The sequence below is a fragment of the Squalius cephalus genome (genome assembly GCF_949319135.1).
Source record: "Squalius cephalus genome assembly, chromosome: 23".
NCBI lineage: Eukaryota > Metazoa > Chordata > Actinopteri > Cypriniformes > Leuciscidae > Squalius > Squalius cephalus.
Window position 1 is genome coordinate 16,847,424 of NC_137144.1, and position 13,541 is coordinate 16,860,964.

At 38.1% G+C, this 13,541-nt stretch overlaps 1 protein-coding gene across 2 annotated transcripts in view; it reads left to right on the forward strand.

Moving 5' to 3' along the window:
- map1ab (microtubule-associated protein 1Ab) overlaps window positions 1-13,541 on the forward strand; it is a 35,821-nt gene that overhangs the window by 3,058 nt on the left and 19,222 nt on the right. The window contains exon 2 of one of the 2 annotated variants that reach the window (XM_079859080.1): window positions 272-373. In XM_079859080.1, the coding sequence (XP_079715206.1) occupies window positions 272-373 (102 nt within the window). Of the gene's footprint in view, window positions 1-271; window positions 374-7,458; window positions 7,546-13,541 lie in introns of those variants that run through there. The other variant, XM_079859081.1, reaches the window with a different exon arrangement.

Genomic DNA, 13,541 nt, shown 5'->3' on the forward strand with positions numbered 1-13,541 from the left:
AAGTAATATAAAATATTAAGTAATGTAATAGTTTGTAATTAATAAAATGGAATGATATACATAAAAACATTTAAGGAAATCTATTTGAATTTTTCAACACAAATTGTTAGAATATAATATAATAATGAATTGTAAAAGAAAGAAGAAAGAAGGATGATATATGAAAGAAAGATGTCAAATGAGGGTGTGGATGAACATTGCGTACACATGTAGCTAATCTTTAAGTACTCTGCTCATATTGATCATGTCACATTTCTCTCTGTACCTGCAGGTATCCGATCCTGGGACATCAATGTGTCAGAATGTGACCTGGACCAACAACTACAGCTTTTCATAACCAGACATTCCGCCCAGTTCTCAGCCGAGGTCAGAGGTCAGTCCGACTGAAAGGGTGACATCTAGATCCTGCAGCAGTGTTGAATGCAAATGAAGTCAGAAGTATATATATGAAGATAAACTATAAAAATAGAAAGCTCAAAGCTAAATGAACAATTACATGGTTAAGACATACATTTCTTTTCGTTTATTAATGCCACACATAGCTTTGATTCACATGCTGCCAGCCCAAGGTCACACTGCAGTGTTGCTTACAGCAAGCTCACAGATAGCACGCACAACATGCAGCCAGTCAGCATGTGTGTTTGCACGGGTGCTGCCTGGCACAGTGCTAATCAAAGAGCTGTGTCAGGAGGAGAGGAGCTGCAGAGCCCTGCTTGACTGCTGCAGTGTGTGTGTGTGTGTGGGGTGGGACGGGGCTTGAGCTGAGGCACAATCGGTTTCGATATAAAAGTGATAAGAAAAGGCTAGCATGCTATTCATTTCCTAACTGCTGAGAAAGTGCTTTAGTAACCATTTTAAACCTTAAGCTGCTGTTGATGGGGTGAATTATACAGTACCTGGAGAATAATTCAGTGTAAATGGCTACATAATTTGGCAATCACGCGACTAACAGTGCTTTTGTTTTCCGAATATATAGGCACTTGACCGCAATCACATAATCACAGTCAGTTGAATAAATGATAATCAGAGTGTGCTGCAGGAATTATGTTTTTCTGTAGGCCAAAACCAGGAAACTAGTTTTAGCTCTTCCGGTTCCATCATCCTGAAGTGGATTTAATGGGTTTTATAGGGTGCTTTCACACCTGAGCGTTTGTTTCAGAACCTGGTGCGGTTTCTCCCTTGGCTGGGTTCGTTTAGGTATATGTGAACACGGCAATCGCGCTCGTATCCACACCAAAACAATCGCTTTGAGACTGCCTGAACGTGGTGGTCTCGGGGCGGTTCGCTTGAGGTGTGAGAGCAATCCGACCCAAAGGACCAACGAACCAATTCATAACGGGAAATGTACTATATAAATAGCAGTAGTGTCTGATTCTGTGAGTGAGCACATTAGTTATCACAGTTGAAAACCAAAAGAGCACCTCTTCATCTTAGAATGTTGTGTAATTGTGCTTCTCCGTGCAAGAATGCTGTCCCACTGAAGCCTTGATTTGTGCTCTAGCTGCATTATAACATTCGTATAGTGTGTGTGTGTGTCTTGACACTGTTAACCTCTAGACAGTGCTGGGAAATCCAGAGAGAGAGCGCGTTTGAATTTGCTGCAGTATTAATACAAATGTAGTGTATAATTTATCAGCGGGAATGACGGCTACATTCGTATAGTGTTTGCGTGTGTCATGACAGTTACAAATAAAGCCACAATAAGCTCATGGAGCGAACTTGTGAATCATCTTGATGGATGATGAAGAGGAAACGCTGACCAATAAGAGGACTTGCGTGAACACATTTTGGTACGGTTTAAAGGTTGCCTTGTGAAAGCGAACCAAACCAAGAAGAAAATGCAACATTGCAACAAATTAAGTCCCTGTTTCGGAACAAAACAAACGATCTATAGGTGTTAAAACGCACTTAGTTAAATGTCTGAAATAAGGTCTGTGGGGAACAAAAGCTCTAGATGTCAGAACTGTTGCGCTTCTCCTATAGCAACACACAACAGGGCTGTTTCATTCCTCCATTTCATTCAGAACCACAGTTGAGTATATGATTCAATGACTTGCTCATACAGACTTGTTTTGTTCCTGAATCAATCAGTGTTTGAACGAATCGCTTGAAAGAAAATGACTCACTCACAGTCACAAAGACAGTGTCTGCATTCGAAACTGCATACTTCACTACTATATATTAGGCGAAAAACAGTGTGCGACAAAAGAAGTATGCCCGAATTCATGGTACTCATAAAAAGTACTGGGATGACCTACTTCTTCCGAAATTCTGAAGTGTGGCCACGGGAGAGGATTTATGAATGGCAGTGAAGCGTAACTGACGCTGGTAGGTCACATGACAGATTACATTCATACTGCACACACTCATACTATATAGAACATACTTTTTTAGCGGTCGTGAAGTAAGAACTTGTTCAAAATAGGTACCTATTTTGAACAATAGGTACCCATAACAATTTGTTCCTGAAGAAATCAGTGTTTGAACAAATCGCTTGAAAGACTTGAGGAAAATGGGCATCCGATGACCCCTTAAAGCATTTTTTTTGTTCATTTTATTGCAAGTTCAGCAAAAATCATAAATCTAACGGTCTAGAATAGTACTAGCACACTTCTCCTTAATAAGCTACACTATCTGAGGTATGTCTAGCACAGTATGTGAATTATGCGCCGAAGTTTATTGCTTACTAGGGTTAGAACAAAAGAGCACCACTAATAAACTGCAACGCCAAAAAATGACCAAATGTGCTTGGGAGGTGGAGAGACGCCCCCTGACCCTGCTGAAGGACACGATGTGTGCTTCGATTAGATTGTGATGACTGGTCTGTGGGGTGATACAAGGTTAACAGCCACTAAAGGTTGATGTCTCAGATTGTGCTTTTCTGTGGCTCAAGGCCTGTCCGACATAAGGCTCCCGGGTTGATGGTTAAAATGAGTCCACAGTATTGATTGTACCCTATCATATTCAGCATGCACCTTAGCATAGATCAATTACATTCAAGCTAATGGGAATTCAGTGGCTGTCCTAGGGCACAAATAGATTTGTTTCTATTCCGATTGGTAACAAAATGGAAAATAAAGTATTGGCTAAATTAATTGCTTTGTCTAGGACTGATGGATATTTTGCTAAAAATGTTTGGCCAAATAAGCACTTGAAGTTGAATTAAGGATATACTGCATGTTCTCAGTCCTTTCCCGTCCTGTTCATAAATATAAAATGATGAACCATCTAATGGATATTGTAAGTAATGGAGAACAGATTATACATTATACACACGCACGCACACATACACACACACATATATATAAAACACATTTACATTTTTCAAATGTAAAAATTTGTTTAAAAAGTGAATTAACTGTCTATTCCTCGCAAAAACTTACTTTATATATTTATATATACATACACAAACACACACACACACACCCACACACCTTTGGTTTTAAGTGTCTGAGCTTGACCAGAGGATATTATGAAATTGTGTTATGCCTTTTTTTAATACTTTTTACAACACAAGCATATTCATATTTTAAAGGTTATAGAGTTTAAAAGGTGCTGCGTAACAGGACTGATCCCTTCAATGTCTGACAGAACCAAGGAAATGAGGCATCAACAGTCCTCCCAGATTATATAAAAGCGAAAACATCAGCAGGTACAACTTCAGTCCCTTCCGTCTCACAGCAGAAATGACCTCGATCAGTCAGAGCCACAGTGTCTTGAGGTTTAGCTTCTAAAACTGGCTGATGGGGAGGTTCAGGGCGAGGAAACGGCATGATCAGTGTTTTCATTTTTACTGAGTCACTCAACCTCCTCCTCTCTTCTACTATGTTTCCATGGTGACCTGCATCTTGGCATGAGCTAAGGTGAGCGCCGATGTGAGGAGCTAATGAGTGCACTTTGTCAGGAGAGAAGTACTACATGCACACAATGAAAGCAAAAACTCTTGTTCCTCTATTTATATAACGACACTATATGGATTTATGATATCTAACGTATTCTGAGAAATGACATAATGGCCTACAGTAAAATTAAAGTAATTGTTTTTACTGTGTTTTTTTTTAATGCCAGATTCTGCCATAATTGGTTTCTATTAAACTGTGACCATATCCCGCATTGACTGCTGACAGGCTTCATCCCCTCGAATATCCTATTATAGAGGCCAAATGAGACGTTTCAACCACCGTTATGCTCTACGAGTCAATGCTTAAGAAGACTGATTGTCTGCAGGCTGGAAAGTAATGGTCTGGAGAAGAATTTTCTGATATTTCTGGCCCGTCTTATTCGCAAGTTCCCCTCAGACTCGCTCACAACGTCTAGAATACCTGGAGAAAGCTGTCTGTTAGCTTTCCCATTCATCACAAAGGCATCACCCTCAACCTTGTCTATCTCTTCTACGAGTGCCCTGGTTAATAGCACCTAGCTGGCGCTACACCCAGAATCTGACCCAGACATTCCCTCTCATGGTGTCTGATTCTATTATCAGGGATTTCTTTGCTAGTTTGTATGTCTCCCGTGAGTCGGAAACCCTCAAAGCAATTATTTACCCAAACCCCAAACACTTTTAAAGAGTGTTATGCTTATGTTGTTCAATTTTGCATGCATAGACACAATCTCTACTTTCATGGTTTAAAAGAGGAAAAAAGGAGTCATTTTCTGTAATAGTGTCACTGTGAGTTCAACAAGGACCTCAATGTACAAGTTTATGGTCATTTGACTCTTCCTTTTCCTCACAGGATACACACAAAGGAAATTGGTACAGTAGAGCTGAAGCCTCTAGCAGGACCTATTTATAATACAAGCACTGAGCCATAATTATGAATTTCACTGATGCTGAGGGGGAAGTGAACGATCACATGACTTTCAGACAGACTGATAATTAAGGCCCTGAGCCAAAACTTCATACCTCTGAACATTTTTAAAGCACTTTTGAAGTAGGCTTATGTAAAGTCGGCTCAGGAAAGGAAACCAAAAAATAAAATAAAATAACAAATCACACACATACATTGAGGTAAATAAATTCAAATATTATCCGTCTCTGAAAATCAATTTATCCAGTTCTGGTCTGTTCAATATTTTGTAAGCGCCAGACAAACACAATCCCCCTCAGTTGTTTGAGCAATCTTCAGTGTGCTTTTGTTTTTCACTGATACAAAAGACCAGTGAGACGTTCGTGGCTCCGCACAGGCACTGAAATGAGGAACAAAACAAACACTCAAGCTGATTAGACAGATTTTGACTATGCAGTCGTAGGCCTTTTTTAAAAATATTTTATATTATGAATATTACCACAATCATGATTCAGAGGGGATTTCTTGTGAAAATAGTTACAGTGAGCTGGCCATAGAGAGGGCTGTCATACATTATGGATGAACAACAAACAGTAAGTGAAGTGAGCAGGTACTGGTACAATGAAAAAAAAAAAAATTTCTTTCTCAGAATTCCTGCTTTGTTACTAACCTTGACTTTGGAAATAATTGCTTGATTTGGTTCAAATAGAAATGTGGAAAATTCTTTCAGATTATATATTATAGGCTACTACATTACCTTTACAAATTTTTAAAAATATTACTACTTTGAGTTTTAAGATATTAATACTGTAAGGGGATTTACAGTCAAATACCCAGAACCGGAAATAATTCTGACTCATTTAAGGGGATTTACAATACTTTGATTCAGCAAGATGTCACGTATTGGGTGTTTGTAATGAGAGCACAAAGGAGGAGTACAAACAAACGGTCTTTAATTATAAATCCAAATGGAAACACGCTTGAGAATCACAAGGAGTAACAGTACAAACAACCACGCAAACTGAAACGACACAGAGGGTTTAAATACACAGACGAGTAATCAACAGAACTAAGAACAGGTGAGGAACTAATGAGGAACCATTGGAACAAACTAGCAGAACGAACTCAGGCAAATCAGAACAGAAAACAGAATGAAAAACAGAACTAGAACATAACACAAGGATGCATTAAATTGATTAGCATCTATAATGTTACACACAAAATAAATCATATTAGAAAGATTTCTGAAGGATCATGTGACACTGAAGACTGGACTAATGATGCTGAAAATTCAGCTTTGCATCACAATAAATTACATTTCACTATAAAGAATAATAACAGAAAACATTTATATTTTAATAATATTTCACAATATTACTGTTTTTACTGTATTTTGATCAAATAAATGCAGCCTCGGTTCAAAGTGACAAATATTAAAAAACGTACTGACCCCAAACTTTCGAACAATATACTATATTTAAGTTACTGACAATGTTTTTTCTTCTTCAAAAAGACATAATATAATAGTGTTTTGGAGCCATTCATTCATACAGTTTGTGCTGACATCCTAAAGAGTAGAGGCAGGCCAGACATGCATAATTGAGGCTGCTCAATAATTTATGATTTGGATACTGATAACACTGCAGATTCTGTTTGAGTCAAAGCACAAAACCATAGCATAAAACTTACCTGGCACTGATTTTAGCATACTTTGTCTTTATGATGCTTTTAATAAATCATTAGATTGATGCACTGGTTATGACAGTAAGTTTCCCAGTGCATTTTAAGGTGGAAAACAACATGATTCATTAATTAATTACAAAATAATGTGGATTGTTCCAAAGAAATTGAACAGAAGGGGCACAGAAAAAAAACACTGCACCAAAATTATTTATGAGTATTTACAAAGTGTAGGCCCAGATCCGGGCCACATCTGGTATGTGGATTCCACGCGTACCAGATGTGGGCCGGATCTGGGCCGACACTTTGTTGCTGTCTGGGGTGTTTTGGGGGTTAAAAACACCTTGACTGCTGCATTTTTTAGAACACTGTGTCATGTGAAATGCTGCAAAAGACACTAGATACAAGAGCAACGGTCAAACACATCTGTCTAGCGCATGTTGTTTACATAGAAAAACAAAGGAAAAGCAGGGCAATGGAAAGCAAAAACATGTCCTGTGTAAATGGACCCTTATTCTACATGGAGCAGGCCATCCCTCATGGATGCCACCATATGTACATCACATGACTGGGTGTGTGATGCAGCCATATTGTTATTTCAGGCTTTATAAAGAGCTTGCGTTAGGCCGGTGCAATGCAGCAGCCAGAACAAACCACCAATAAAACAAAGAAAATCAGTGAGACTGATCCCACAAATGCATGAAAATGAGCCAAACAAAAGATATTAAATATAATATAATATAACATAACATAATATAATATAATAAGACAAGTCCAGACCAGACAAGACATGAAAGGGTTACTTGTGGTGCATTGAAAGTATCACTAACTCCCCCTCCTCCCCTTCCCCCGCCTCCGCCTGCCCCTCTTCTTCAGACAGTAGCTGCATCTGTAGTTTAATCGGCGGGTGGCTGCAGCCAGAGTTGCTGCAACCATCCTGCTCTGCTCGAGAACCCAAATCTGCCAGCCTCACACACTCCCCGGCCCCTCCCACACACACAGCAGTGACTGCGCTCCTGAACACCCATCAGTCGCGAGACACACGACGCACTGTTAAAGTGGCCCGCATCAGCATACGGTATGTATCACTTTCTGTCATGCAGACTACCGAGACAGCGTTCTAGCATGCGATGCGGCGACTGGCTTGACTTTTACGCAGTGTCGCAGTGGCCGGGACAAAGAGTCTTGCGATGCGAGCTGCTACAAACAGTCTGTGACACTTTGCTTTATGAGACTGTGACGTCTTGGAGGGTGCGTATCCTTATTTGACCGCATATTTGGGTTCTTCTTGACATTATTGATGACTTTGGTCGGGTTATCGGGGCTTATGGCGCGCGCGTCGTGCGCATAATAATGCGTTTTTGAGGCGTTCAGTGACGGCGAAAGAATTAGGTAATTAAACACCCAGACAGTCGTTTAAATCTACCTGTAATTGCGACATATGTCTGGGACAGAGTGTACGATGAACATCTTCCTGTGCTTTATCTAACTAACTGGATTAAAATGTGATGGACGGAGCTCGCGCGGACAGACTAACTTTGTTGCTTTGAAGATCTGTTTTATTTGACTGTTTTAACAGGTTGTGAAATTGTGTGTATTTGACAGTTGCTATTTAAAGTTGTTTTAATTTGTATTATTTTGTGCTTGTGCAAAGTGAACACCTTTTCAGCATGACTCACGTATTGTGTTAAGATGCTAAACGTGTTAGTCTTTGTCTGTGAATAATATGCTCAAAAGTTTTAAAGCGTAATCTGAAATATTAATGTTAAAGTAGAGGAAATTATTTAAACGATTTCAGTTCATTAGCGATTCTTTTAGTACTTTTGCGGAAGAAATATTTGGACAAAAGAAATTTAATTTTTATTGCTGCAGTCAGATGATGAGATCGTTTCATAAAAAAAAAAAAAAAAAAAAAAAAACGAGTTCATTCAGTTCATTCCAAAAATAGCTAACCTACCACAGATTGCAATAAAACACGCAGTAAATGAACTGTTTTTGTCCCATTAGCCCTACTGTGTAACATAACACAACACCGTTATTAGTTTATGATGACATAATATCTAGTTATAAATACAAAACTTGCGGTTCTTTAATGAGTCATATGAATACATTAAAGAGTCGGCTCGTGAGAACCGCTGTATGTTTTGATTCACTAAAAAATCGAAGTCATTCGTTCTGGAATTGGACTACACTATTCACAGTATGTTTTGATTCACTAATGTGACTCAAATGTCATCAGTTCGGGAATTGAACTACACTGGATGTGATTTATGTTTTTGATTCAATAAAAAGAACCGACTCAAAAGACTCATTCGTTCGACAATTGGAATCAATTTAAAATCGAAATAATGCAACATATTGGCTCTATCTCAAAATCTAGTAAGTTGCCTTCCTAGACAGCATTCCACACACCTTATAATGCCCAAAAATACTTTCTAGGTAAGCGGCTCAGAAGGTTTTCATAACAGTCAATACACAGTCATCTCTAAAATCTTGATACATTCATAAACAATTATCGATCCTACCACCAAGCTGCCTACTTAGACAATGTTCCATTTGACTGTGATGACCATAAATATTTTCTAGCTTGTCAGAAGGTTTGAGACACAGCCTCTGATTTGTGTGCCGCTCCGTGACTCAGCGTTGCTGTCTGTGACTCTTTCTCTCTCTCCCTCTTTCTCTCTCGTTCTGTTTGCAATACGTTTGCACATCTAGCCGCTTAAGGACCATTCATGAAAAATAATGACTAAACTGATGAATCGTTCCGTGTTTGAATATCATTGTGCAGGCTAATTAAACTAACAAAATGACTCTTTGCCTCATTTGGCACAGCTAACATTTGAATCTACTGTGTTAATATATTCAACTGTTCTGCTCTTGATGAACTTATCTACATTATACAAGTACAAACAACATCAGGGAACTAAATTAGACCTGCTTGAACTAAAATAAATCTAATTGATACCATGAAGAGTTGATAGTCTAAATCATTCTTAGCTTTTGAGGAAATACTGGACTATTTTAAATACATTTGGTTGTCATTTCACGGTTCTGAAATGATTCAGTGCTTCCTTGGTTCTCTTTTCTGGCACAGCCGTCTGGGTGGGATTCTTACATAGAGAAACACCCACCGACATCAGTGGGTCTAACAGCATCAGCTGCTGAGTCATTGTTCCATTGCTACAGTTTGTAGCCTAAATCTAGTAGAGGTGCAGAGTGGACCTGCTTTTCTTTTCTTTATAATAGGAGATGGAAGTTCCTTCAGTATATAATCTTAATTAATTGAAATGTTTTGTGGCAGTGTGTTGGGTTATTAGGCTTAGGGAGATCCATCATTAAGCTTTCATGATATCATTGGTGTTAGGACACTGAAGGGCACATCCATCTGCCACAGAGTAAAAATGGGCCATTGAAGACTTTTAAGACAAGGGTGAATGTGTTGCAAGTGACTCATGCTCTGTTCCGTTTGACATTGGAAAATGCTGGGGGAAAAAGGAACAGCAATTTTAGACCTACTGATTACAGTTTCCATGGACAGCACAAATGGTCCAACCTAGAAAATATTAGCAATTCAACTTTGGACTTACTGGATAATCTTCCAGGATTTGGGAACGGTCAGTTGAGACAAACAAACTCTCAGTGGTGGATTACTCAGCGGAAAGGGACACGATCTAAGTGGCAAGGTGCCCGTTTGTGGATTCTGGCACTTTTAATTAAAAGACAATCTCTTAGACAGGCATGCAATTTTGTCCATATGTTTTCCCTCAAACATTTAACCGTAACCTTTGCTTTGCTGCCATCAAAATAAACCGTTCAATTCTTCAGTATTTATACTAAGTCAGCTCATTAGCCGATTTAAATGTATATCGGCAGATCTTTCTGTAACAGCTCATGGCACCTGGAACTTGCATTCAACGTAGAGGAAATCTGAACAGTCTTGATGAAAGTGCGGTTGACCAGCCATACACACAAGCGTAGACGTGTTGAATGTGCTGAAAACGAGATGTGATGCAACAAACCGTTGCTGTGAACTGCTCGCTGTCATGGCGAGGTGGTATGACGTAAGGCTGTCCCATTTGTCACCTTTTATTGGTCTTTTATTCATTCTTTTGAAGGCGTTCGTGTTGGTGGGTATGTGGGTGAGTGCCATTATCCCTGGGAGCTTGCAAATTTAGTGTGGGAGGTTCACCCTCTCTTTCCTATGTAGTGCTGCAGTGAGAATTCCTCCACTGCTGCTGAATCACTGTGGTCTAACTTGGCCAATTATTGGTGCGTGTTCTGGTTTAAGATCTTTTACCTTTTTATTTGCGAATCGTACAGATTGCCTTAGGAGATTTTCTGTTTAAATGGTGTTTCTTTGGCACAGTGCTTCGTGTGAAATGTAACTGCGGCAGGATGTTGGAAATGTGGAGCGATAGAATCTGTGTAAGCTGTGAGTTAAATATAAGCTTGAGCTCAGTAATAAATCTTGGATTTACCTAATGCATGGAAATGAGACTTTGACAGCCAGTATGTAAAGGGATACCGTACAGGGAGTCGGTCATTAACATAAAATAAAAACCCAGGCATTAGGAATTAATTTGGATCTATTATTTGATAATGACTGTCTGACTATACACTATTTGGTTTATTAGATTGCGGCTGACCAAATAAAGGAATACTGAATTATACCAAATTATTTTGTAGATTACTTCGGGAAAATCAACCTCCCTAGCAACGAGACAAAAGAGCAACAATATTAAAAAATACATTTAAATATTGTTATTATTATTAATCTCCATTCCAAGTTACTTTTACTATGGACTAGTTTGCTCAATTAGTCCATAACGTATTTAACAACAACATAGCATGTTGTCCGTGATGTTAAGGTTATAACTTACATAGTTATGAGTTCTTTATGTTTCTTATTAGTTCCTTCTTTGTTTTTCTGAACAATATTTGCACAGGTTTATGGTCATTTGCTACTGTTTTATGTAGTCAGTAGTAATAAGTAGTCCCAAGATAAGAGACCATGAGCGATACGAGGGACATAAAAGTAGCAGTGGCATGTTGCCACAATGGAAAATGGCCAAATATATACTTAAGTGCTCATGATACAAAAAATACTTTAGTGCTCAACACTCAAGTATTCCAAAGAGATGTGTATAAAAGAGATCAAATATGAAATAATTTTTGATTATTTTTTTGGAAATTGCTAATTGCTCACCACTATCATTTTAATCATTATCAACTTTTAGGTAGATGGGAAGTCATGGCTGAGGTTCAATGGACAGAATTTGACATGATTTGCAGTCACTACAACTGGGAAGATTTGTAATAGGATCTCTTCAAAAGGTTGGATAATGTTTAGTACAAAAAGATTTATAATAGGCCTAAATACAACATATCTGGTTCTGTTCATGTAACTTCTAAAAGCCTTGTTGTTAATAGTCATTTGAATACCTTACTCTAATATTAAATGAATTATGCATGAAACATTGCACATGATTTCCATTCAAATTACCTTATACTTTGACTTTAAAAATGAATATTCAAGATCTATTTACATACTATCAAATGTTATTATTAGACGTACTGTACGTAATTAAAAAAAGGTTGAAACCTCAACCTGTCAGTTAAATCATCAGTTAAAACTATAAATCATCTAGTTAAAGGACCAAGGAAACACTGACATTTCAGAGGAGATGCTGACTCATAGAACAAACCCATGTTCTCTCAGAAGATGTTTCATAAGCAAGCCTCTATATTGCAGTTTAAACCTGTTATTGACATCTGAGCATGTGTATTTTTCCATCACTTGCTGTATCATGACATTTTCCTTTATTTGAACTGCTAATGTGCTAGGTATATGTGCTTTACTCAATAAGGCCAATTATAAAAGATTGCTTTTATAAAAAGCACTTAATATTTTCTTAGGTCTAATGCTTAATTGTTCTTTTGTTTCTGCCTATTGGCCATATTATGTTTATAATGATAAGAAGTCTTTGTGGCACCAGGACGTTGTGGTAAAATGGCACAGAGTTGTTGAGTCTCGTCAGTGTTGAAAAACATCTAGCCCTTATTCAGAAGCACAAAGATGTGGCTTCAAATGCTAATGAACGGTCTGTGTGGTGGCATGATCTCATAGTTGGCTCAGGTTTAGGCTGGAGTTTTCTGGCCCCCCAGGAAACAGTGGTACAGCACCAACAATCTTCTCGTACCCTTTTCTTTCTTTAAAACTTGCTTCCTCCTTAGCCGACATCTTACATAATGTGCTCTTTTCACAATGCGCAAACTTAAAATCTATATCTAATGTATACTTAAATGTCTAATGTAATATGTGCAATATTGTTTTTATAATATCAAGATTATTTTGCATATGCTGCTTCAATTATGTTCCATTTGTGGACTGCCAACTTGTTGTGCACGTTATCAGATGTTACTATGTTTGAGTTCTGTGAACCAAAGAACTTTGTATGGTGCCAGTATAAAAGTTAATATCAGAAATCCATGCAAATAAGGCATAAAATCACAACATGCTGAGGCATTGTGCCGTTGCCACACCCTTTACCCAGGTGGCTGTCTGAGATTCAGTGACACATCCGCGATAAAAGAGGCTTTAATATGCTTAACAGCAGAATCATTCGGCATTGCCAAATCACAGGACTAGGATTACCAGAAGAAACTAGGGCACTCGCTTCTTGTGTAGATGCAACATGGAGCACCAAAGTGTTATATTGTTTTAGGGCTTTATAGAGTGTATGGAGCACTTTCATCATGTACAATTATATATTAACTATAGTTTATAATCATTTCTGATTATTACTTTAATGGTCTTTTTAAAGGCACAATATGTGAGATTTTTGGATGAAAATCACCAAAAATCACTAAAACAATGTTATATATTTTGTTGACTTGTGTACTTACATTATCCCAAATGTTTCCAACAATGTTTAAATCCAGAGAAATCAGCTATTTTAACTGATGTGTAACGGACAATGTCATTGCTTCGCCTGTCAATGATGACTTATCTGTGCTACCCTTGATTTCCGTAGAAAGCAAGGAAACGCCAAATACGCTTTAATGTGTTATAAT